Consider the following 26,829-nt stretch of genomic DNA (forward strand, 5'->3'; position numbering starts at 1 on the left):
TCTCAACGGCTATTGTCTCTGGGCTATGTTTGCCAGCAGCTGGTCCTCCATTGATGCGTCTGGTATCACCACCTCTTCTTTTATCATCGATTTGTTTGTTTTTTTAATGATTGAATCATTGCCTTTGGCCCCACGAGTAGTCCGGGAAGAATGTCCACCCGGGCTAGCCCGGCCACCAGGGTTCGCATACTAAACACCAAGCTCTCCATTGGCCACGCAGCCCTCGGCGTATGCTGTTCCACCTTGGTTTGGGGTCCTATTAGCACTTTCTCCAGTGCAGGGAGGACGACCCCTTTCTGTTGTTTCGGCCCATCCCCCCGCCAGATCCACTTGCCCTTAAAACATACCTAGCAGACAAACAGATGCTCGTCATTTGGATGAGTCTACTCCTTCCCCGGCCCTACACACTCTTGATCCGTCGAAATACTGTTACTAGCGGCCAATGGTGTGACGACTTACCGAATCATGCAACTTTAACCTGAAGCATAATCAGATCAGGCCGCCGTCTGTTTGATTACTACCATAAGCTTTCCTCAGGCTCACAATGAATTCTTCACCCAGTTCCTCCAACTGAAATTGCATTTTTCAACACAGTATAAATTTTTCTTCTGGGTTTTACTTCGTTGAGATCCTTGCACTGTATATAGATCTCATGTTTTTGGATCCGTATAGTGAAATTCGCCCCAAGTGAGTTCCTAACGTGGTTGCGGAAGCCATCAGTTTTTGCCAAGCTGGATTTTTTTTAGCTCAAATATGACTTTGCCTTTCTGGGTCCTTCGGTCTTTGCTGACATTCCCACCTTGATCCCCACATATGACAGATTGTCCTTGTTGGAGATAAGAATTGCTTCTGCTCAAACTTGTTCCTTTCCGTACTTTTAGCTCCGTTGCTACTAGTATGTCCTTTTACCTCTTAGGTGCCTGCTGATTCTGATGATCTTTCTCCCACACTCGTTTATTCAGTGGCAGGACGATGGCATTACGGTTAGGTGTTATCTGGGTCGGTCGGACCCACCTTGGATGGGTGGTTCCAGCTTTTACTTGGGTGCTCTCTCCTCCTCCTGCGACCTATTAAAGAGGACCCTAATGGCTCTCACTATGTTTTTAATAGTTTGGTACACGTTGTGCTTGTCCTTGATAAATTCGCTTGATGGAAAGTAATTCTTCCATCTCAGGGCTCTGCTCTCGATAAGTCCTGACTGGATCACACTGATGCTCTATCCATTTAGCATTTAAGGTTCTTTCTAGATTTCTGCCACCTTTGGCATTGGTGGGATCGGAGAGTTGAAAAGCTCGTCCTGACTGGGTCAATCTTTTGATCTTGGAGTATTTCCTCCAGCAGTCCTCCTTGAACAGATGTAATGGGTGTCGAAATCACCTTCGTGACCAGCAATATCCTTTCAGTCCTTCGTTATTGGTGTTCTTGGGAAGGTCTTGCCAGCTTCAACATCGCTTTCTCCAAATCTAAATCTGTCTGTCTGTTTGTCCATCACACGCGTTTTTCTCAGACGCGGTTATATCGATTGACACCACATTTAGTGGAATGGTAAAGACTGCGAACGCGCACGGATATAGTGACTTTTTATCCTATGCGAGAATTAAGGGGAAGTCTCCATACATGTAAAAAGAGGAGAGGGGGGGTGAACTTTTTGTCACTGAATATTGTCGTGTGGGGTATCAAATGAATGGTCTCGATGAGTAATTTTGAAACTTGGCTTCAGTTCCGACACTTAATACAAAAGGGGAATAGCGGGGGCTGGAAAGGGGTCATTTCTTTCACAGACCCATTCTCAGAACCTCACTGTAGGTGGCTCGAATCGTAATCTCGCTCATGCAATATTGAGATTTCCCGGGAGTTCATGGGGGATGGTGTTTCCTTTTCGTAAAAATTAAAAAATCCAAAATGTCAACTTAACATAGGTCCATTTATTTACAGTACTTAGTAGTCGCTACAATCGAATATGTCCACATATTAAATAAAATACATAAAAATTACAGAACGAACTCAACTCTAATTACTGATACAGCTAAAACAGACTTTTCGATAATATAAACACTCGGGACTAAACTAAAATAAATTAGAATTAATCTCGTCCTTCGACGGACTCCATGAGCCCCGTCCTATGGTCCCTGTCACACGATTAATGGGAAAAATTGAGAGTAAACAGCAAAACAAGTGAGAGGGGGAAGGGTCCATAACAACCTGCAGAACACAGGCACAGTTCGGAAGATTAATTACGGCATTATTACAATTTCTCTCCACTTAAACTAAGCATATTATAGTAATTGTGATCTGGGAAGCGTTCCAGCTCGATGTAATCCATTTCGGTGAGAAGTAGCTTGTCGAGCAATTGAACTAATTCCGAGAATGATGGTCGTTCGTTTGGATCTTTGGCCCAACAGTAGTACATTATGTTGTATAACTCACGACGGCAGTGCTCCGGCTTCTCTAATCGATATCCATCTCTTACCTGAAATAAAACGACAAAGAAACGCTGAACAGATAAACCATAAAAGCATAAAAAAAGACTGTACAGGGAGGAAAAACGACCGCCATGACCGAAAACATGGATGGAAAAGACAGACAGCGGGAAAACTACTGGAAAAAAAGTCGGCATAAAAAAGGCAGGCGACAGGTGGAAAAAATGCCAAAAGAAAAATCTTATCCGTCCCTTCGGCGGTGCCAAGGAGGAATGGGGAAATGATGAAGGGAAAATGGGCGAATCTGAGTGAAATAATCCCCCGAAAAGACGGCAACCGAAGAGAGCTATTGGTGATGATAAAAAAGTGCCATCTATCGATGGAAAACGGCATAACGACAACGGCATTCCGTTCGCCGGGAACAAGGACCAGAAAAAAAAGAAAGAACAAAACATGTCGGGATTACGAATAAAATTGATCACATTTAGTCGATTATGTAGGAGACAAATGACACCTCGATACCGACATTGCCACGGGGCGCACGAGGCACGGAAGGACTCAGGGAACATGTACTTGCCAGGAATATGCTCCATCATTGAGGAGCGCTCCGGTAATCTGATTCGGTGCTGAAAATTGGGAAATTCTGGATGATTATCGGATTTCTTATGGCCTGAGCGTATTGTTGTACTTATTTCGACTCAGATTTTGAAGTGCCATCATTTTTTGATTACTGAATGAAGGGATTCATTGTTTTGAGTACGTTAATTCCATATGGGGGATGGTCGGGCTGAGTGGGAGGAGTACTCGGTATTCAGGGATATTCAGAATGCTTCGCTTGAAAATGAGAGACACGTTTTGAGAGCTCATCGCCCCAATCAATCGGACCGTAATTTTGAAACGTGTTCGTGCCTCGAAATCGGGAAAAATATTTTAATAATGAACAGCGGATATGACCTTTTTCATGCTTCATACATCACCTGACAGGACCCGGGCTTTTTCCCTCTTCAAACATCCAATAATGCCATTCACACTCTCCAATTATACTGACCTTTCGCATAACATCTGCTGCTGATATGCCAGGATACGGTGTCGAGCCGAGTGTTACGATCTCCCACATCAGAATGCCGAAACTCCAGATATCCGATTTGACGGAGAAGATATTATCGTAAAGCGATTCTATAGCCATCCATCTGCAATAAATGTGAAAATAAAAAATTGATATTTATGTCGGTAAATACTTTTACGGCTGAGTAATAGGTGCGTGTTAATGTGCTATGGATTTTCAATGGAGTTTACCAGGCTAGGGGGTGGGGGAGCAAGAGCTTCTTATCCCGAGTTAAGATTCTCAGGAAATACTCCGCTATATGCTGGGTTCGCACAAATGTTTACGACAACTCAGCTTTCAAGTTTGTAAGACTAGGATGCGTTAGAGATTATAGGCCTAGGGTGGGAAATGGGTGGGAAATTCATATGGGAGTCAGATAGGAATGAATATATTCTTACAAAACAAGAAAAAAAATCCCTGCTTGGAAATCTACATATACAATAAAACCTGACACTCCACCTAAGCAGAGCACGAACAAAGACGTCGTAACCACTCTTCATTTCACCCTCAAGTGAAAATATTGTGAGAAGGCATTTCTTACTTTAAATAAATGATGTATGTTCCATTTATGCGGATTCAGTGCGTATCAATGCCTTGAGAGCAACTTCACATGGTTATTTTGCCACGTCTTCCTGCGTACAATTTCAATGAATTCCTTTATGAGAGTGTAGCTTACATTCACTTACTCACCACCCCCATAGCTTCCGGATCCAACTTTTCAAATTTGCATGCATTTACACATTCATCTACATATTTGGAGTGAGAATCTCAGCATATTTTTGTGATTTTGAGAAAGTAAAAGTAATTTACTGTGGAACGTTTCTGAGTAAATAAATGACAAGTTTCAGGAGGTGGTTCCAGGCGTGGTTCATAGCTCGAATAGATTAACAGCTTCCTAGGATTTCCCCGGGAGTAGATGGAATGAAAATCTGGAGGGGTCGACAGCATCAAGTAAACCTGAATTTATAGGATCTCACATTTGACAAAAGCAAACGAGCCCTTTGTAGGGAACATCGATCTTGTATTTAAACTTGACCGGTTACTATACTTCTAAATGCCGACCTAACAGTTGGTCTGGTTCAAGCGAGTGAAGATGCATTTTTTGTTGCAGAGACTAGCGGAGCCGGGGACCGGCTGATTGGAGGAACAGCTGATGAACTGGATCGGGGTCGTCAATCTGTTTCGGGCAGTGAAGTGGTGTCGTCGGGAAAAGGACGTGTCTGTAGGGATGTTGTACGAAAAGAAGCAACATTTTGTGATTGTCTACAAGAATTCCAACATATCCAATCATCATCCGTCCAGGACCCGAACAGCCACAAGTAATGCAATCTTTAGGCCTGCGCATTGATCGCAGATGAGATCATGTAACGGAAGTACTCGTAAGGAGCAGTTTAGTTCCACTAACCCTATACAACGCTGTTGCTAGCGAAGCTGTTTCGCGTCCGCCAAGATCCGAGATTTCAGTTCGGCTCCGTCCAGGACCAAGACAGCCACAAGTAGTCCAGTTTTAAGACCTGCACATTGATTGTAGAAGAGATCACGTAACGGAAGGACCCCCCGTGGGGAACAGTTTACCCCCTGTTGCTAGCGGGGCTGCTTTGCATCCGCTAATATTCGGGACTTCACCCTTTGTCCGAAAAAACACAGAAAATTGGGTTTTTGAACGTGTTTCGTGCTGAATTCACATTTTAAAGGAATTCCATAAGGAACCGCCAACAATCCAGATTGGGTAAATGTGACCACCATGACATCCTTAGTGCCTTATTGGTTCCAGTTGTCAAAAGAGTTCAGTGCTTAGACTTAAACAAAGCAACCCGAATCACGCCCAACTAACTTAATTTTAACGACATATACAAGCACGGATACGTACAAGACTATGTCCTGCCAACAGTGAGATTCAACACAAAATTTAAGATTGTCGGTTTCCTGAGATTCTGAGTCTCATTCCGATAAACTCTTCATCCACGTGCGGATGCCGGTCATGTTTAAATTATGCAAGAAAAGTCAGTTTTCACCATGGTATTTAGGTTATAAAATTTTATTTCTGAGTAAATAAATGGCAATATGCAGGAAGTGGTTCCAGGCATGGTTCACAGCCCGGATGGGATAAAAGTATTTCAAGATTTCCTTGGGAATAGATGGCGTGAAAATCATCAGTATCAAGGCAACCTGAATTTATAGGTTCAAACAGCTGACAAAAGGCGAGGACTTCGTCTATAATCCGGGCGCCTGACATTTACAAAATTTTTTTAAGGGGACGAAAATTGGCTGTAAATGGTTAGCGGTTGGAGGTCAGCAACATGCCATTTTTAGTTAGTTTATTGTGGCCAGCCGCAGCTCCAAGTACTCAGGCCTTTGCCAGGCTCATTTTACTTTGGGGATAAGTTTTCCCTGAATATACATAAAATTTGCTTTCCGATAATATCTAACAACAATTTGGCGTTGCTTGGGTTTACACTTTTCTTTATTTGTAAAATCCATTTTCTGATCATAGCAACGCTTTGGAAATACTTTGGTTTACACTTTTCTTTCTTTGACTGCTTTACTAGTGATTTTCCCGTGGCGCCAGCGGTCTAGTAAAGAGCCTCTGTCATCTTGACATTTTTCACATCGGTCTCCTGTCAGGCCGTTAGCTGTTTTCAAGGCCGTTCAATGCGGCGGCAGAGGCGAATTAGCGGTGGCGTTCAGGTTCACGACTCCTATTTGCCGCCACATCACTTCGCCTCCAGCTGAAACCGCGTGAGTTCAGCGTAGCAAACCGATAACGCGATCCTGCCAATGAGGTTGCTGAGCGAATCCGATGCTTCGCATCGACGCATCGACAAACAGACCCACTTGAGCCCGCCTCAGACTTTGAGCTTGAAGAATTGCTCGCCTGGTTCGACTACTCTAAAGAGGCCCTGGTATGCTGGTTGCCGTGGCCTCCGAGGAGCGTCCATCATAATAAGGAACTTTCTACGCGTTTCAAGATCGCTGAGGATTTTGACCTCCGATGTCGCTTATCGGGACGGTGGGATTGGTCCCATTTTTGAAACTGCGTCCCCGAGCAGACGCAGCATTTCTGCGCCGCTAAACCCTGCTCTGATGCCCAGCACAGGAAGGCGCAGATTCTCCCCGTACATCATCTCCGCGATGCTAGTCGTGAATTCCTCCCGTTGGCCTGTACAGAAGGCGAGGACGACGATAAGCAACGACCGTGACCACGACGGATCGCCCCGAGCCATTAAGGCGGTCTTCAGCGTCCCTCGCCAACATTCCAGTATACCATTGGACTGTGGATGGTATGCAGTAGTCCTACGTCGTTTGAAGCCCAAGGAGAAACGGAAATACTTTAAAACGAGGTACGCGGCGAGTAGCTCACGATCGTCGGCCCCCTAGTTACGTTGAGTCAGGTTAAGCTGTTTTGAAAAGAAGCTCAACGCTTGCCAGATTTGATTCACCGGCCAAGAGCCGCGCGTACCGCTGCATCTGAGTAATCGACGAATTCTGGTAGGTGTACCTCCGGCTGAAGAAGTGCTAGTAGTATTGCATTAACAAGCTGCTGTTTCACCGAATCAAACGCATGGATGGTCTCAGCAGATCGCGCAACCTCGCGGAAGTCTTTAGGTTTCGACCCAGACAAGTGAGCGTTCTGAATCGATGGTGATGAGCGACCTTACGCAAGAACCGACGTTGGAAGTTTAACATGCCCAAGAATCGTCGCAGATCCTTCACCATGGTTGGCAGGCGAAAGTTTTTAATCACTTCAGCCTTGTCTGGGTCAGGGTGGATACCGTCAAAGGCCGCGAAATTTTACCTGCTTCTAGAGGAATCTGCATTTTTCAACGTTTAGGATAAGTTTGGCCTCAAGGAGACGTTGGAAAATGCACTCGAGATGTTCCAAGTGCTTAGATTCTGAAGAGGAAGTGACCAAAACATCTTCAATTTAAACGAAACAAAAGTTCAAGTTTCGCAAGACAGAGTGGATGAAGCTTTAGAAAGTCTGCGCAGCGTTCCACAAACCGAAAGTTATCATGGTGAGCTCGAAGAGTCCGAAAGGTGTGCAGACAGTCTTCTTCGGAATGTCTTCGGGAACGAAAGGGATTTGGTGTACGCTTTAGCAAGATCCATGGTCGTAAAAGCCCAGCAGTTTGTTAGCGATTCCCCAAAACCATGGATGAGTGGAATGGGGTATCGGTCTGGAACTATAATCTAAACATGGTCGCCATTCACCATTTTGGCTTAGGGACCAAATGAAGTGGGGAGGACCAACAGCTATTGAATGATCTGCGGATACCCTTTTCCATTAAATCTTCGAACTCTTTCTTCCGTAAGCTTTTGGGGTGAAAGTGCACCAAACTTTCAGAAAATTGGAGAGCCGGTAGTGTTGATGTGGTGCTGCACATCGTGCCTAACTGGCTTTCAGAAATTACTTTGAGTAGTTAGTAGTCACGAAAACGATCGGCGCAGTCCGAGACTCACGTCCACCTGCTTATAGCCATATGTGCTGATGGAAGATGAGTTCGTGGCCACCAGATGTAAATTTTGCGGAAATAGGGTCTTCGGACGGGTATAGGGAGAACCGATGGGTCGAAGATTGTAAGGCGACGTGGTACTGCACTTCGCGTAGCCGTCGCCGAGGCATCCAGCGAGCCTAGTTTTTGTTGCATTAAACGTGCATCCAGTGGTACACTTAGTCGCTGAAGTTCCATATTTACGATCGTTGTCGTTGAGGTCGATGAGGGTTCCGGTGTGCGATTACCCCATTTTGGGAAGCAGACCTCGACCGTAATTGTGATCGAGATCTACCTCCCGAACGCAAAGTGCCAACCTCCGCTTTGTGAACGCTTCGGCCAGTATCGTCGCCATGGCCTTGAGCTCGTCCACTTCCCGAGTTTCCTCTCGGGAAACTTCTGCGACCACGCGGCGCGCATGCACCTACTTTATCTGCCGTGGCGGACAACATCTCCAGCGATCCTGAGTCCGCACAGGTCAAGATGGCGCAAGTGCTCTCCATTTCTGCTGCTTCATTTCCCGAAGCAAGTCGCCTAGTGTCAGCTCATTCAGCAAGTGATTAAGCTTCGCTTCCCCACTTACTGGAAGTCGCCGTATCAGCTGCTCTTTAGTTGGGCGTAGGAGCAATACTACAGCACGTCCGTGACGAGTCTAATGGTCTCTTCATCTTCGAGGGACCACCAAGTCCAGCCGATTTACTCCGTTTGAGTGCATTTTTGACCGAAATAATTTCCCTTCTGTTTGGAGGATCAGTCCGTATCCGCATGTTTTGGCGAGTAACCAGTTTATCTATAAGAACTTCAGCAGATGTGGAACCTCACCCGAAGTGATACGGTTGAGAACCGGGGCGGATACTGGTCGGGGGTGACGTCAATACCAGGGCATTTGAATGGGGCATACCTCCACCCGACTTCAGAAGGAAATAAATTATTGAAATGATGGCGAGAACTGAACTGGACCACACCGGACCCACCCCAACAGGGAAGCATTCGAGACGTAACCTTCGCGTCGGAGTCACTGGTGTTGCTAATGGATAGGTGGCGAGCTCGGCAAGCACAAACTCTCGGTGTACGGCACCCGTGCGCTCTTTCTGTGCGTGAAACGTAACGAAGGTGAGCACCGGGAGGTTAGTCGAAACTCTTGGAACACCTGGAAAGCGCTCCTGGAGATGGTGGAAATCACAGAACTCCATAAGGAGTGTCACAGACTTCGCCGCTTAACACAAGGTCTAAACGACCGGGAGGAGGCAAACACCACAAAAGGGGAATTCGTAGCGCAATAAACAGGAGCAAAGCTCGCTTCTGGCACTATCTGGTCGACAAGGTGAATGGAGACCCGTGGGGACTCGGTTACAAACTGGTAACCCGAAAAATCGGGGCGCTGCGAAAACCCTGTTCACTTAAGGCCGAGCAGATGGACGGCATTGTATGGGCACTATTTCCTGGGCATCAAGTACGGAATGATGAAGTCGGCCCGCAGAGCGCGGAGGACTGTCCACTTTTCTCTATAAAAGAGTTGGGACAGGCAGTCCTCTCTATGAAAAACAAAAAGCGCCAGAACCCGATCGTGTTCCAGCAAAGGTACACAAACTGGTGTTCCAACATCGGCCAGACTTGTTGCTCGGGGCATTCAACGCTTGCCTGAAAAAGGCCATTTTCCCTTCTTGTTGGAAGGTGGCGAGGCTCGCCACTATGAGGCTCGTCTACTATGTATGCGGTTGGGAAAATGTTCGAAAAGCTCATCAGAAATAGATGCGCGACCGGAGACTTTCCCCCACGGCAGTTCGGTTTTAAAGCTGGGAGATCCACAGTTGATACTGTCCTGCAAGTCGTGGATGCCGTTCGCCAAGCGAAGGCACATAGCCGCCGAACTTGATGGGTGGTGCTCCTCGTAACGCTTGGCGTCAGAAATGCCGATGGAAAGACATTCTAGGCCCACTAGACAATACCTTGCTAGTGTCGAACTATCTCTTGAGGATATTGAGGGACTATGTGAGGAACCGCTCCCTGCTCTATGAAACGCTAGAGGGTCAGAGTGCAAGGATTCATCTTAAGGCCAACCCTGGAACTCTTCCTATGGTAGCCTACTTACACTCAACATGCCGGAAGAGTCGTGCCTGGTCGGTTATGTAGATGATATCGCGACGCTTGTTGCTAGACGCACTGTCAAACAGGCGCAAAGCAGACCATGACTACTCATGGGTTCAATCCTGGACTGGCAAAAACCGAAGTAGTCATCCTAACTAAATAGAGAATTCCGATCCTACGGTAAAGTACCTTAGGCTGACCACTGACTTAAAGACGATCTTTTTTAAGCAAATCACAGCGAAAGCGAACAAGGTTTCAACTGGAGTTTCGGCGTTAACTAGATAACTGGCAAATATTGGGGGTTCTATGTCTCTCAGGCGATGTCTCCTAATGAGTTCAACGCAGCCTGTGCTGCTCTATGGCGTAGAGATATGGGCGGATACTCTTGGGAAGGTGGAATATCGTAAGCTTCCCGCGTAAGTTCAGAGACGGGGAACTTTCCGGGTGGCGTCTGCGTACCGCACTGTCTCTGAACCGGACGTGATGGTGATTGATCCCCGTTGTCCTTCTTGCTAAGGAGCATAAAGTCATATACAAGCGCAAGAGAGGTGGTTGCTGGTGAAGAACGGCAACGCATCCTAGTTAAGGGGCAACTCTCTTGGCAAAATGAAACTAGAGACAGAAGGACTACACGGCTCATTGGCAACTTAGGTGTATGGCTGAGTTGAAAGTATGGTGAGACTGCCTATTTCCTTACCCAGTTCTTAAGTTTTTTAAGGAGGAGGTTTTCTGTCTTACCTGCACAAGATTGGAAAGGCACGATCTCCGGATTGCGTGCTTTGCAATGGAGTTGTGAATGACGCCCAGGATATGGATGGTGGGATGGGGTTCGTAAGCAACTCTATTTGAATACACAAGATCTCTTCCAGACAACATTGTCGAGGAGATTCTGAGGAGCGCTGACAAGTGGTGCCGTGTTGCCCACTACGTTCGGGTCCTTCTCGTTGTTAAGAGGATAGAGCTCGACCGGTGGAGGAGCCGGATGACAGGGGGTTCCAGTTCCCTTTCTCCCCTCCCCTCCCGGTAGTGAAAAGAATTCCCTGATTCGAAGGCTCCGCAAGGCGGGAGAGTTTGGGGGCTAGCCCGAAGTAATGTTACAAACGATTCCAGACTAGCTCTCTGATGATGGGGAGGTGTTTAGCTGGTTATCCGACGACATACCGTTGTGGGAGTCCAACGCTTTGTGCGTAAATGTACTCACCTAATTCACCCAAAAAAAAAAAAATCCGCAGAAGCTAATAGTCATTAACAGAGCTGAATACGATGCCGCAAAGTGGCATGTGTTGCGCCGTGGTAAAATCTCGGATGACTACAGTCCAAAGCGGAATCCGCCAAGGGTTGCAATCTGTCACCGGTATTATTTGTTTTTGTTATCGATGATGCCCTTCATGCTACTTTGTGCAGAGGATGTGGAAGAGTTTAATGGGCGATTACATCTTTCTTCAAACACTTCGACTACACCAATGATGGACCTTGACCGAATGGCCCTGAATTTGGAAAGAGACGCAAGTAGAGTTGGACGGAAGATAAACATCAACAAAACCAAGGGTCCCAGTCTGCCAGGTGATTGTACTCTCCCTATCCGCATTTATGTGGAAGCATCGAAGGCGTTGGTCAATTTGTATACCTAAGAAGCGTGGTTTCTGCCGGTGGTGGTACTGAGCTGGATATTGCCCGTTGTATTATCGACGCTATATCCGCTTTTGCTGCTTTGTGGAAGCTCTGGAAATGCAGTTATCTCAACACCAAGATCAAGTTGGGACTGTTCCGTGTTGGTGTCCTTTCTGTGAAATTATGTGGAAAATGAACCTTAAAGCGTCGTGTCATCGAAGTACGCTAGCCTTACGCTATCTCAAACGAAGAACTTGGTGGACCCACAGGCCTGGCTCTCGTAGACACTGTGATCGATAGGCGAAAGTGGCAGTGGATAGATCACACATAAAGGAGGGGCGAGAATTGAAATGCTGACCATGCTATGCAGTGGAATTCTCTCTCCCAAGATGGCTGACGACTGGGTCATCCCAACGGCACTTGGTGCAGAACAGTGGACAAGGAATGCAGGTGTCTCTTCAGTCATTGGGTAGCTGAAGCACTTTTCAGGTAACGGCGAACGATGGTGCGTAAATGTGGTTGACCCGCCATATCCTTCCTAAGGGTAAAATGTATAAGAGTAATGTATGCTTCTCGAAAAGTCCTGAAGGGAGCTAATACATGTATAAGGGTCAATGACACCCATATGTATAAAAATCTGATTTCCAGACTCCTTTCGATTACAGTCGGGCGGATAATATCAAACTCCACGTTTAAAAATTAATTGTATTCAAGCAATCACGTTTCATCCTTTATTGTGTTCTCGTGGAAATGCGCCTCATGAGGTTTACCACATGAATTCATCATAAAAACATGAAACATTCAAATTAAGCCGACAAATTGAATTTGTTTTCAGGCTTTTGTTTCATTTATTTGCTCTTTCATTTCCACGAGGCTTCAGCACAAATTCAAATAAAAACATCAAGTAATTGATTAAATTCATAATCCAAATAAAGCATGTTTGCGTGTGTTCATATTCAGTAGATAAATGTGTCCTAGGCAGACTCCCCGGCAGCCTCTTCTCAGATTCATCCTGGAATTGTCTATTCACCCGCACACTACACTCCAATACGCTCCGTTCCATACACTTCACAGCTAATTCCCAACAGTAATTTGCTGAGATCCTTAAATATCCTCTCAGGCGTGTGAAATTCATTGTTCCGCTCCAAGCTGTAGTTGCCTTGCCATTCGTCGACTGGTTCGTTTTAATTGCACTTAGAGGACGACTAATGGATTCGGAATAGTTTTGAGGGTTGATTGAGGTGAGATCCTTGTGAAATTTCATGGCGTGATTCAATTCATTTCTCCTTTCTCAGCTCCACTGCGTTCCCAGCGTGAAGCGTGCAGAGCTTCCAGGATTGCGACTGTATTTGTCGATGTTGAGCCACCTTGCATGATGGGGATTGCAGTGAACGCTCCTCGTGACTTGGCAAGTGGATTTAATGGTTTTTCCCCTAATACGCAGGGGTGCATTTATCCCGATTGGTTATGGGATTTGATAAGCAGATAGTCAATGTAATTGAGTCATTAAATTGATGTTCCTGCTTTCTGCTGAGGGTACTTAAGCTTCTAGCGAAAAACCAGAGAACGGAAAAACCAAACGCAAATGAGGTTTGAAATTACTGAATGGGAGCTACTTAGATAGCGTGGCTGCTTTTCCACAGATTCGAAAACTATTCATGTTTATTTGAGGAATTCCAGTGGAGATATTTTCCGTTCATATTCGCTGCAGGATTCATTGAATACCATCCTTGGGTGTGTTGTTTGCGTATAGCCTCCTAATTGGAATCGAGCACCGACATGTGGACTTTTCATTGAAAATCGGTGGGAAATCAAATTCGCAAATTAGTAAACTAAACAGTGGAAGCCAGGGAAAGCTATTTACTCCTCATGAGTGTTCATAGCATGGAAAATGGTTAAACGTAAACAAAAAGTACTGTCCTTATTACTGGGAAACAAACCTCGCTCCTAAAACACATTCAGGACTACATAAGCTCTTACCTGATTGGGAGTTTTCCTTCACTCTTTCGTTCGTACACCTTCGAAGTTATAACGTCTCTCGCGAAACCAAAATCTGCTACCTTACACGTGTGATCATCAGTAATAAGGATATTCCTGGCGGCCAAGTCACGATGAATAATCTAAAAAGGAGAATGAAACAAGGATATGAATACCAACCAAACAAAAAAGCGACTACACAAAAAATAACAACTGCGGGGTCGCCGTAAACTTTTCTTTGTGAATTGATCCTTCTTCGAACTCTCGCCCTAGGTCGTCGCTTGCCCCGTGCCATTTTCCTTTTGTTCACCAACCCTCCTTCGGCACAGAAAAAGGACCTGCACATTGAAAATGTATACAAAATGTTGCTAACAATTTGCCTTTCAAATTTTTCGGTTCAAATGGTTATTTAACCCAATCGACGAGACGAGAGATGAGTGCTGAAAGCTTAGAAGGATATGATGATGAGGATGGACTGGCTGGGAGTGGGTGGTATTGAGGAAAGCATCGAACGGACGCATGGTATGTCGGCAGCAAACTATGGAGGTATAGTGTGTAAGGGAATTGCAAAAAACTTTTCATGTGGAAAAATAGGTAAAAGCTCTCGACCTCAATGACGACGGCGGAAAAGGCGAAATTTTTATCCCCAAGTGATGGCTATACTCGTGCTCATACGTCTAGGATTCGTTTAAAAAATGGAAGTGAGGGGAGGGGAGAGTGGCGAATGATTCCCGAAAATACCACATAAGTAGATTTTAATGGATAGTGATCGAATAGAAAGCCCTGGAAATGAGTAACCTCAGGAGACGATATTGCCTTTGGTGAATGAGCTAAGGTGAATAGGACGCCCTTCGGCCCATTAAGAATCGTTGCACCTTTGGAAAGACTATTACAACAATGAGGACCTCGTTGATTGTTACCCAGATAAAAGCAACCAATAGAGCTGGATTTATGGGTGAAATAATGGCTGAATCTGTTTGAATTTATAGAAGTAGCCTTGAAGATACAATCTACGTTTTTCACGCGCAGCAAAAAGGAAGAAAATGGAAGGAGTTTGCAAAACAATAAATAGTTAGTTAGTTAGGTTAGTTTAATGAGGGGAGGCACAGCTCTAAGTACTCAGACTCTCACTCACATACTATCTCCAGGGATCGCCTATTCATCGGCCTCTCACCAACGGTGTCCGCAGGCTTTCGTGAAATATGCCCTGACTCTTCCTTGAAGAAATCCTTACCAAAGTACCTTCCTCTGAATTTTCGCTTCCCAAGCTCTTCAACGACTTGGAAAAAACTTCGGACAGAATGAACAGGGAGGACATCTGGCGGGGTATGCGCTGGGGGGGGGGGGGGAGGGCATTCCGTCGAAACTAATAGCTGTTACCACCGGGATCACCGCTCAAGGGTTTTTTTTGAGGTAGGTTAGGTAAATGCATTTACGCACACAGTGTTGGACTCCTCCCGATTCGGTACGTCGTCGGACTACCAACTAAACACCTCCCCATCGTCAGAGAGCTAGCCTGGAACCGTTTGTCACATTACTTCGGGCTATTCCCCGAACTCTCCCACCTTGCGGAGCCTTTAAAATCAAGGACCGAACGTAATGGGCAACACGGTTCCACCTGTCAGCAGTCCTCAGTACCTCTTCGACAATGTTGTCTGGAGAGAGATCCCCTGTGTTTAAATAGAGTTGCTGACGAAACCCATCCCACCTTCCACAAGAAAAAAAAGTGTGGTGGGCGTCGTCCACATCTCCATTGCAAAACACACAATCCGGAGAACGCGCCTTTCCAATCTTGTGCAGGTAAGACTGAATCCTTCCATGCCCACTTAGAAGTCGGGTAAAGAAATAGTCAGTCTCACCATGCTTCGGATTCAGCCACACACCGAAGTTGCCGATGAGCCACGCAATCCATCTGCCTCTAGTTTCATTTTGCCACTCGTCTAGAGTGTGTTGCCGTTCCTCACGAGCAACCACCTCCCTTGGCTCATCTCCCTTGCGCTTGTATATGGGCTGACGCTCCCTAGCAAGAAGGGCAACGGGGATAACTCACGCGATCATCATCACGGCCGGTTCAGAGACAGTGCGGTACGCAGACGGCACCCGTAAAGCTCCCCGTCTCTGTACTTGCGCGAGGCGTTTACGACATACCTTCTTTTTAAGAGCGCCAGCCCATACCTCTGGGCCGTAGAGCAGGACAGACTGCGTTGAACTCATCAGGAGACTTGGTTTGGATTTGCTCAGAAAAGCTCATCTTTGAGTCAAGAGTCAACCCGAGGTACTTTACCGCTGATTTTGACTCGATGATCGACTCGCCGAACGATATGGGACGCAGGGTCGGAATTTTTTTTTTTAGTCAGGATGGCTACTTCGGTTTTTTCCAGTGCAAGGTTGAAACCATGAGTAGTCATCCATCCGCTTACCCGTCGCATCAATATTCCGAGTCTGCTTTGCGCCTGTTCGACAGTGCGTCCAGCAACAAGCGCTGCGACATCATTTGCGTAGCCGACCAGGCGCGACTCCTCTGGCATGTCGAGTTTAAGCAGACTGTCATAGGTAGCTTCCAGAGGTCTGGCCCTAAGATGGATCCCTGTGCTACCCCCGACGTGACCTCCATCCACCTTTGACCCTCTAGTGCTTCATAGAGCAGGGAGCGGTTGCTCAGATAGTCCCTCAATATCCGTAAGAGATAGTTTGGCACGTTGAAAGTATTATCTAGTGTGCCTAGAATGTCTCACCATCTTACGGAATTAAAGGCGTTTCTGACGTCAAGTGTTACGAGGAGCACCACCCGTCGGGGTTCGGCGGCTATGTGCCTCTGCTCGTCAAATGGCATCCACGACTTCCATGACAGCATCAATTGTCGATCTCCCTGCTCTAAAACCAAACTGCCGGGGAGATAAATCTCCGGCAGCGCGTATCGCTTTAGCGAGTCTACTTCTGATGAGCTTTTCGAGTACTTTCCCAGCAGTGTCAAGCATACATAGTGGGCGGTATGAAGACGGCACTTCGGGGTCGCTTTTCCCTTTATGGATCAGCGCAAGCCTCGCAATCCTCCAACGAGCAGGGAAAATACCCTCTTTGAGGCAAGCGTTGAATGCGCCGAGCAGTAGGTCTGGTCGGTGTTGGAATACTAGTTTGTTTACCTCTGCTGGAATACCATCGGGTCCTGGCGCCTTCTTGTTTTTCATAGAGAGGACTGCCTGTTCCAACTCTTTTATAGAGAAAAGTGGACAGTCCTCTGCGCTCTCCGCGCCGACATCACCATCCCATACGAGGTATGCAGGGAAGAGTGCCCTCACAATGCGGTCCATCTGCTCGGCCTTAAGTGAACAGGGTTTCCACAGAGCCCAGATCAAACTGAGAATGTTCTCTGCTCTGCGTTTTAATCGACCGAGGGCGATGACGCAGGTTTTATTGACGTGTTATACCCCACAAAGGGTGAACGGATTGATTTTAAGGACACATTGTTTGTAAGTTCGAGGAGATATATTTCTGATGCTTGTGCCAAGTTCATAAGGTCATGCACTTTATTGTGATCAGTTAGAAAATAAGTTAGAGGAGCGCTGGGTAACATGTCGAATTCACACTTCACTGATATGACAGCCTGACGGCTTTTGCGTCTAGGTGAGAATTATCTCGACTCCTAGCGTGTGTGTTTGACATCGAAATCTCGCACATGATGCATATACTTAGAGGTGCACAGTACGGTTTTACGCTAGATAAGGAGACCATTCTTGGATGGCTTCCGATCTCGAGCTGGAAAAAATGCTTTCCCCGCTCGGTGGTTGCAGCGGCACCCATCCTCACCAGGACGTGCGTACATTTACCTTTGGATGCGTTGGCTACCGCGGATGCGTGGCGGGTAGGTGGTGTCAATTTGATTCTTTTTAAGTATTCTCTCAACAGACGCAGCAATTCTTAGTTTGTGAGACTCGACCTTCTGTCAAAGACTGGGTCGCTCGGGAGCCTCAGGCTCTCCTTGTATACCAGCTTCGCAGGGTTGGCAGCAAACTCTTCCCGGCTGGCTGTTCGGAGGCCAAGTAGGACGAGAGGACGGATCGGCGCGGGCCATGATGGCGGATTTCGGCGTCCTGTACCAAAGTTCTAGCATTCCATTGGATATCGGGTGGTCCTATGGCGCTTGAATCCCAGAAGTTTCCCTAGCTCCGAAAAAAACAGTGGACTCAAACTGCATTCCCTGATCATTGATTATCACTGCCCGGACTCGAAAGCGCGGGATCTACTCTTGACAGAGGCCTTCGGCACAAGATTGTGCTGTAATGTCAGCAGGCTTTTGGCCACTACGTGAACCTGTCGATGATTGCGAGGCAATACTTGAAGCCGAACGAGTCTCGTAAAGGACCTACGAGACCGAGATAGATCGTGTGGAATCGCTTAGTCATTCGCAGGAATGAGCCCACTTCATTTCTTACATGCCTTACACTTTTCACAACGGATGCACTCTCAGGTAACTAGCCGATTCATTATCCTGATGCCTATGTGCGCCAAATCGTGAACTGCATAGAACACTCCCTTACGAAAAGTGGCCGGAATACTCGTATATGGCCGGGGTCCCTTCTCTGAGTCTTCGCAGAAAATAGTGCGCTTTGAGCCGAAGGTAGGCAACTCCCAAAATTTGTATTTGGGATTAGACTTGAGGCTCTGAAATACTGCATCATTTTCTTGTGCCTTGGTGATACCCGAAAAGTCGACTGTGGCGAGAATGTTTACTTGTGAAGCTCAGATGTCGAAGCTGACGAGGGGACGCTTTGTCGGGCCTGTGGTCCGTGAACACTGTGATGGGCCTGCCTTCTAGGGAGAAACGAAAGTGTTTGATGCTCAAGTACGCGGCGAACAATTCTCGATCGTAAGTACTGTAGTTCCATTGAGCGGAGTTCAAATGCTTAAAGAAGGAACTCAATGGTTGCCATACTAAATTCACCTTTTGGTGAGGAGCAGCACCTACTGCGACGTCAGAGGCATCAACGAATGCGGTAAGGGGTGCATTTTGTTAAGGGAATGGCAAGAGTATAGCATCAACCTGTGGCTGTCGGGATTTTTCAAACGCCTGGACAGCCTCTTCAAACCACACAATCCCCCATGTGTCCTTATTTTTGGGGCGTTTACGGGTTCGAAACAGACTGGTGATGGCCGGTCTTGGGCAGGAAACGACGATAAAAGTTTAGCATGCCTGAGAACCTCCGCAGTTCTTTCACTGTCCTAGGACGCGGGAAGCTTGAAATTGCTTGCACCTTGTCTGGTTTGGGTTGGATTCCGTAAGGGGTAATGGAATGGCCAAGGAATCTCACCTGATTCTGGAGAAACTTGCATTTGTCCACGTTGCACTGGAAGAGTCCAAAGGTTGTGCATATTGCCGTCTTTGGTATATCTTCGGGAGCCACAGGGATTTGGTGATAGGCCTTGGCTAAGTCCAAGGACGACAAGATGCAGCAGTTTGCGAGATGGTACGCAAAGTCGTGGATGAGTGGTATGGGGTGTCGATCTGGAATGGTCTGGGCGTTTAGCCTTCAGTAGTCCCCGCAGGGGCGCCATTCACCGTTTGGCTTAGGGACCAAGTGGAGTGGTGATGACCAACAGCTCTCTGAAGGTCGGCAGATATCCTATTGAATTAGTTGCTTCCGTGCTATAGCCAACTTCTGGGGTGGTAGGGGATGCACCTTCAAGAAGATAGGGGAACCAGTGGTGTTGATGTCGTGCAGAACATCGTGCTTCACTAATTGCGACAGACTACATTCCGTAGTAATCTGGCTGAACTTTTAGAGGAGTGGCCGAACACGAGCGTCGGTAATGTCCTCCAAGAGTACGGAAAAGCTGTTACTTGAGTGGGTCGAGATTCTCCCTGACGAAATGAGTCTGGTCGTAGGGTCAATAAGTGACCCTACTGCAGGGTCCACTAGCAATCCATAGTGATAAAAGAAGTCTGCGCCTAAAATGGGGAAGCCGACATTTGCTAGGATGAACCGGCATGAAAACGTTCGACGCAGGCCAGCACTCACGTCCACTTGCCTGTACCCGTAGGTATTTATTTGTGAGGAGTTCGTTGCTGTGAGTTTCAAATTCTGTAGTATTGATCGGTGGTGCCGGGGCACGGGGAGAACCGAAACCCACGCGCCGGTATCCACAAGGTAGCTGCGCTGCTAAGTGGGTCTTGGATCGTGAGGCGACGTAGCGCTGCATTCTGGGTGGCCCTCGCCAGGACCCCCCAGGACCCTGTTCTCTTAGTTGGCTTTGCTCTGGGGAACTTCTTTCGGATTTGTGTGTAACTTTTAACTATGAGGATTTTTTTAACATCACTTTTCTGAAAAAAATGATGTAATGTCACATTACCTATTAAGTGGATATTTTGGGCATCTCTAGTAGAAGGTCTAACCATTTATTGTGAACTGTTGTCACACAGCTTCAGGGAACAGTAGGTAGAACTAAATCGGTTCATAGGGGATACACACATTCCTAAGTGGCCACTTCACCATAGGCAACACGCCTACCAGAAAGGCAAATCCATGGAGATAGCGCACCATGAACTTACGGCGAAAATTGAAAAGGCGATGTCCGAAAAAGAATACGCCTTAGGCGCATTCATGGACATCGAAGGTGCCTTCAATTATGCCTCATTTGCGGCAATTTGTGATGCGGCAAGACAGCATGGAATCGAACCGCTGCTAATCAGTTGGATCCTTCACATCCTAGTGTGGAGAAAAATCCACATATCGGTTGGCCAGAACTCTATTGAAGCAGGATGTCTCAGGGGCTGCCCACAGGGAGGGGTTCTCTCTCCTCTGTTATGGCTCTTGGTGATGGATACCCTGCTGTGGCTCCTGGAGGACAAAAAAGTCTTCGCGCAAGCATTTGCGGACGACCTAGCCGTAATAATTACCGGAAAGTTTGCGGACACAGTTTGGGACCGCTTGAATGCAACTCTGCATGTAATCCACAGCTGGTGCCTCCGCAATGGACTCACAGCGAACGCTAGGAAGACTGGACTAGTTATGTTCACTAGGAACGTCAGGTGGGGCAGCTATACGCTACCCACCTTAGCAGGGGCGGAAATCCAGCTGGCACAAACAGTCAAGTACTTAGGAGTACATTTCGACTCCAAGCTAACGTGGAAGCATCATATCCAGGAACGACATCAGAAATCCTGCAGATTGCTCTGCTATAGGAATGCGATAGGTAAGACCTGGGGACTTTCACCTAAACGGATATACTGGATGTATACATCCATAATAAAACCCATTTTGATGTATGCATGTATCGTCTGGTGGCCAAGACTGAACTTTGCTAACAGCAGGAAGCTGCTAACGCAGATTCAGAGACTTGGTTGCCTAAGTATTACTGGAGCAATGAGTACTACGCCGACTGCGGCACTTGAAGCTATCCTAAATTTACCCCCCATTCACTTGGAGGTGAAACGGAAAGTGGCCAACGACACATATAGGCTCGATACCATTGGGGCGTGGAAAGGCGGCCAATCCAACGGGCATGCGTCTATCTGGAAATTTCTTCGAAAACATCCGGTAGCCCTGATGGCGACCGATCATATGGTTTCCAGATTCGTCTTTGAAAAGACATACACTGTCGTATTCACTGAAAGAGAAGAATGGTCGACAAGTGGCCATGAGTCTCTTCAGATTACAGACTTAATAATCTTCACCGACGGGTAGTCATGGAGGATGGATCGGGTGCAGGGGTGTTCTCGGAGAATCCGATTACAGAACTGGCCCGACCCCTCGGAAAAATGACGACCATATTCCAGGCGGAGATATTTGCCATTTCATTGGCAGCAGAAGAATGACTGCGACAAAAATGGAGGGGTCGCACCATTCGAATCTGTTCCGACAGTCGGGCGGCATTATCAGCGCTACATGGCAACAACATATCAAGCCAGTTGGTGTGGAGTTGTCATCAGGTGCTGCTGGAACTTGGCCGACTAAACGAAACATTCCTGATGTGGGTGCCGGGGCACTCTAACATCGCCGGTAATGAGGAGGCTGACAGACTGGCTCGCCGAGGGTCTGGATCCACAATGGTGGGGCCAAAACCAGCTCTTGGAATCCGACCATCTACTGTCAAGTCTACTTTGAAGGGTGAAATTGCAAGGATTCACGCAGCCGAGTAGAAAAGTTTGGACTCTTGCCGGCATGCGAAAATCCTTGTGAAAAAGCCTAGGGCCACTAGAGCGGCATTTTTGTTGTCCCTTAAGAAGTGGGACATGAAAACTCTTAAACCCCTTAAACTACCATATGGAAAAGATTGGGGTGGTGGTTTCGGCTGTGTGCAGCCAATGTGAGGAGGAGGAGGAGACTGCTCTGCACTTTTTATGCAACTGCCCGGCATCCTCAGATCTCAGACGAAGACACCTTGGCAGGGTTTTCTTCAATGAAGAATCTACACACTCTCTGCCTCTTGAGAATGTTCTCAGATTCGCTAAGGCCTGCGAACACCGTAGGCGGGAGGCCATTGAATAGGCAACTTACGGGGATAGTACAATGGGCCTAATAATGGTCTGAGTGCTCGGAGCTGGGGCTCCCCCCAGTTAACTAAACTAAAACTAAAGGTAGAGCCAACGAGGAGATAATAAAACGTACCTAGAGCAGATTCGGAGAACCTTTAAGGGAGCTAAGCAACGTTTGTATACTATGCAAAGCTCTTGTCTTTGAATTTATATAAAGGAGCAAATGCCTACTATAGCCGCTTGTAATTTTTTAAGGGGTCCTTCCTAGACTGCAATGAAAACGAAATCCTGCGTCTCCCTAGTAGGGTCGAGTGAAGACATTTTCTTCAGTCAGAGCAAAAGTTTCACAATGAAGAGTATATTTAAATTCAGCTCCCGGTGAAAACGAAGGCGGTTTGACTCTTAACAGTGAATGGATACCACTCATCTTTAATTGGACATAATCTTTTTAACTCAAACCTTTGGAACTCTCGGTCAAACCGTAAGAAGCAACCACTCTTAGGCTTGATATGGTCATTCACAAAATTACTCGAGAACCAACAATGGATAAAATTGGGCTGAATATTCCCCACTCATTGAAAAATGGCTTAACTTGTAAAACGAAGGAACTATTCTTGGTTAACAAATTGTAAATCTGAAATACGGATCCGTTGGAAAAATTGGATCTTTTATCGAAATAAATATCTGGAAAGCTGAAGACGATAAAAAATTTTATATAAAAGAATACTTACTCCACGCGACGTCAGGAAGTCCATCCCCCGAGCTACTTGGTACATAAACGATGTCAAATCACCTGACGTTAGGACGTTGGATTTTCCGTGCGTGTTTCCATAGTGTCTGCAATAACGAAAGCATGAGAAGGAGTGATAAAAAATGCTACATCTAAAAATATTCTACGGCAGGAGCATTCTCGGACCTCCTACTAAGTCCACTAGCCATTTCCCGGGCGTCTCAGTCACGTAGAGTGGTGATTATGATCAAGGACATGCATAAAATGCAAATCAGCTTCGTCGCCAGGTAGAACACTACTATTAACTGGTAGTTCCTCCATCATCGATAAGTCCATTTTAATATGAGCAAACATTTTTTTCATCTCCTCCTTTGCACTCTGAACACGAAAAAACTTAAGAATTTCCACGAGCTCCTTCGTTCCATTCCCGCTCCCTATCCAGGCGCTAGTTTCAAGCCCTGCTCTTATAGCGATTCCGCCCGGAGGAAGCCAAGGAAAATACGAGGCGAACGTAAACTATGGCGTCCGGGAATAGCTACATAAGTCTACTCACTGCCGAGCTACTTACCTTTCAGCACGTGAATTTCTCAGGTAAGTTTGAAGTTTTCCACGATTTACATATTCGATTACAACGAAAATTGGATCCTTATCAGTACAACAGCCAAGAAGACGTACGACATTTACGTGCGGTTCCAGAGACTTCATTACCTATTTGAAAGCAAGTAGCATCCATGCACGGTGCCGGGGAAGAAATCAGTGAGAAAAAAAGGAAGAAAAAGAAAAAAAAATATAAGAAAATGAGGAAACGAGGAAAGAAAAGTTCATGGAAAATGCTGAACGGTTGAATCTTTTGAGGTTTGAGTGTAGGGTGTGGGGCAAGTTTGGTTCATTAAGTCTTTCATTTTGTATTTGACTCAAATTGATCGGATCAGGACGCGCCGGTGCTTTGAGGTGCTTTTTGCAGGCTTCAGACCTGCACCAATAGGGAATAAATTAACATTTATGATTTTCTGAAAGGAGCAATTTTCCTTTTACACCGGCACACACGCTGATGACCTGAATTGAGAGATTCCATTGTATCGTAAGCGGTGCGTAGGCATCTTATTATTCGCGGAAAGTAATTTTTCGGGAATTCATGAATATTTAAAAAAAATCAGTAATTTGTCCTTCCTAAAAATAGGAAGGGGGGGGGGGGGTATTTCTGTAAGACCATTATTCCAAGAGACGTTTTGCGAATTATTCTCAGAAAGGAGTTTAGATATTTCCCGGGCGGGCTTCAACTGATTCCTTCTTGTTCACCCCTCTTGGATACGAAGGAGCCTTACCAAAAAATAACAATTTTTCCGAACTATGTTTTCAGAAAAAATTAGAATATCTTTCACATGGGTAAACACTCAACCTGCCGAACGTCTTTAATTTTATGAACTGAATATCTTTTCTTGCCCTGAACAACGTATCCGAGGCAACAGTCTGCCCCAATTCACGGGGACATATTCTGAAGGAGCTCCCAACTCCGTGCCAAACACCTCCATCGATATTGTTCTGGGACGCAAGGAGTCTTCCTTACTTTTCAATACGTATCTTAGTTATGCCCCGAATACACAATTACGTTAATGGAAAACACAAAGATGGAATCACTTTGTCAGCACAACGTAGCCAGTGAGAGGTTAACAAGCGTAACCTAAGTGAGTTATAGATGCTCGTGAGCGAGGAGACTGAGGACGAGTATTGTATTCAATTCCTTCCGCAACATGTTGCCAGCAAGCAGGACAACAAATGATTGTAATGTCGTCTAGGGGTAATTACTTTTAGAATTAAGTGGTCCGCTATCGTACCGTTGTCCGTGACCGTGTAGCTGTTTGCACAATACGAATCTCGTTAGCCCATACCATCTCCCTCGTCCTGGACGCGTTGTGCGCCGCTTGAATTTTAGGACTGTCATAAATCTTATTGCATTGTTGCTTTGTGCTCTTTTAGCCATAACCATTTTGAAATTCTGCAAAGATTTTCGATGGAAATCGTTTTGGGATGGCGGCCCTGAAATTGGCGGAAGAATCAGAACACTTAACGACCATAACATCAAGTGAAGCAGGGAAAATGTACCGAAATCATGAATTTGAGCTCTTGGTGAAAGTTAAGGATAAGCTCTCAGTTGCTATCATCGTAGGCATTTTATGGAGATTGGGGTACAACATTTTAGTAAGGTTAGGGTAGGGGGCAGGCAGCCTGTCAAATTTTACCTTGTCATGCGCTAGTCATGATAGAGAGGGAGTTTTTCGACAGCTACTTAATTGTCGGCATATTTGGACGTCCGTTGACTACTTCATTCAGCCATCTATCTTCCGAATTGTTTTTCGGGGCCATTTATAATTTGACATGACAAATAATCCTGAACCCTTTTAAGCAAAACCAACTGATTGTTGCATTCAATTTCAAACCTGTTTTCGTCCTGCCGCGTTTAGTAAATCTAAATATATAACTTCCAACCCATTCAAGATCCCCTGTTGATATTGAAGATGTTCAAATATATGGAGTCCCCCGAACCCTTTTGATGATAGAAGAGCTATTATGATACATTTTGAATAGTCAAAAACCTCCACATAAAGCCCATACAGGATAACAGAAAGAAGGAATTGAAATCGATAGGACAGCCTCTTCTTAAGCGTCGGAATTTCATTGAGTTGAGGTCAGAAGCTTGAGGTATCGAGTGCCAAAGATTTTGTGTATTTGTGTGGCGGGGAAGGGATGTTTCCACTCAATTTTCAGAACATAGTAACATCTGACGGGGGAGCGATCATTTTTTCAGATTTGTTGGTTTCGTACTTTCCAGATATGCGTAAGCGCACACTCTTTAATCCGACGCCTCTCTTACTTCCAGGAGTAAGCCCTGCTTCGAAAAATACCAATCGCGAGCTTTCGTTTGATACCCCATTTGTCTATTTAAAAAAATACTCCCCTCTACCCTACCCCCTCATGTGCTTGTGTCTGTGTGTGCGTGTGTTTGAGGTGGGAAGAGGCAAAGCCTCTGAGCACTCAGACCTTAGTGGTTCATTGTACTGTGGCGCGGCAGGATCTGCAGCATTCGAAATTTATTTCGGATGTTGCGGATGCGGACGGGTAGATGGCGCTGAACGTGGAAACTCTCCACTCACGCGTTTTCAGAACGCACCGGGGAAGTGGAGAGCCAGCGGTAAAAAAGTGCCGTTGGTTGGGACAGTAAGGACCGCATGGAAATAAGTCGGTCTCTTCTGTTCCCAACCGCGAGACAGATCACTTCAGCGCGAGTAATAAAAAAGTATTGTAAGAATTAAATAAAGTAAATCAAGTCAAATCTTCACAAGTCCAATCTTTTGATTTCTTTCAATCCGATCTCGACTTTTCTATTACGAAAATTCCCCGGGCATCTCACAAGAGCGAGCTTATCGTGAGAACAGTAAAGTTTCGATTCCACCTCGTGAAGATTAGTTAAAGTGGTGACCCCGAAGAACAGCATCCTTGGGAACTCCAGCATCAGCGATCCCAAATAAATCGTTCCCACCAGTTGCTCCGCAACAAACAACAAAGAAAGGATCGCAGTGTTTTCCCAAAATCTCGATCTTCAGCCCGGTGCGCGTAGCACATTCAACGGATTGGCACTTTTCTCGCCCGAAAACGAGTCTTGCTTTCGCTGCGTTGCTACAACGTCGGGGATAGTACGAAAACATTTCGCTCAGTCATCGCATCGCGAGCGAATCACCCAGCGCGCCCAAGTAGAGCCGAGCGCGCCCACGGCTCGAGCTGTCTAAGTGCCACAGGCGGACATTTTCGTCGCCCTTTCCTCGTTGCTCGGCCGGTCAAGTCAATCAACTGTCGAATTGCGGAACTGGGAACTCACAGGAAGGAAACGGCAGGTAGAGTCACGTAGCAGGGACAGGAGTAGCCGCGGCAACGAT

The 26,829-nt window shown here is 46.3% G+C and overlaps 1 protein-coding gene across 1 annotated transcript in view; it reads right to left on the bottom strand.

The window, feature by feature from the left end:
- Positions 1–1,905: 1,905 nt before the first annotated feature.
- Positions 1,906–26,829, bottom strand: part of LOC119651474 (tyrosine kinase receptor Cad96Ca) — a 213,673-nt gene continuing 188,749 nt past the window's right edge. The window contains exons 6-10 of the mRNA XM_038055084.1: positions 23,466–23,605; positions 22,899–23,004; positions 13,698–13,837; positions 3,469–3,610; positions 1,906–2,470 (exon numbers count right to left, since the gene is read on the bottom strand). Coding sequence (XP_037911012.1) covers positions 2,246–2,470; positions 3,469–3,610; positions 13,698–13,837; positions 22,899–23,004; positions 23,466–23,605 — 753 coding nt within the window. The 3' untranslated portion in view covers positions 1,906–2,245. The remainder of the gene's footprint in view (positions 2,471–3,468; positions 3,611–13,697; positions 13,838–22,898; positions 23,005–23,465; positions 23,606–26,829) is intronic.

The sequence above is a fragment of the Hermetia illucens genome, chromosome 3, assembly GCF_905115235.1.
Source record: "Hermetia illucens chromosome 3, iHerIll2.2.curated.20191125, whole genome shotgun sequence".
Classification (NCBI taxonomy): Eukaryota; Metazoa; Arthropoda; class Insecta; order Diptera; family Stratiomyidae; genus Hermetia; species Hermetia illucens.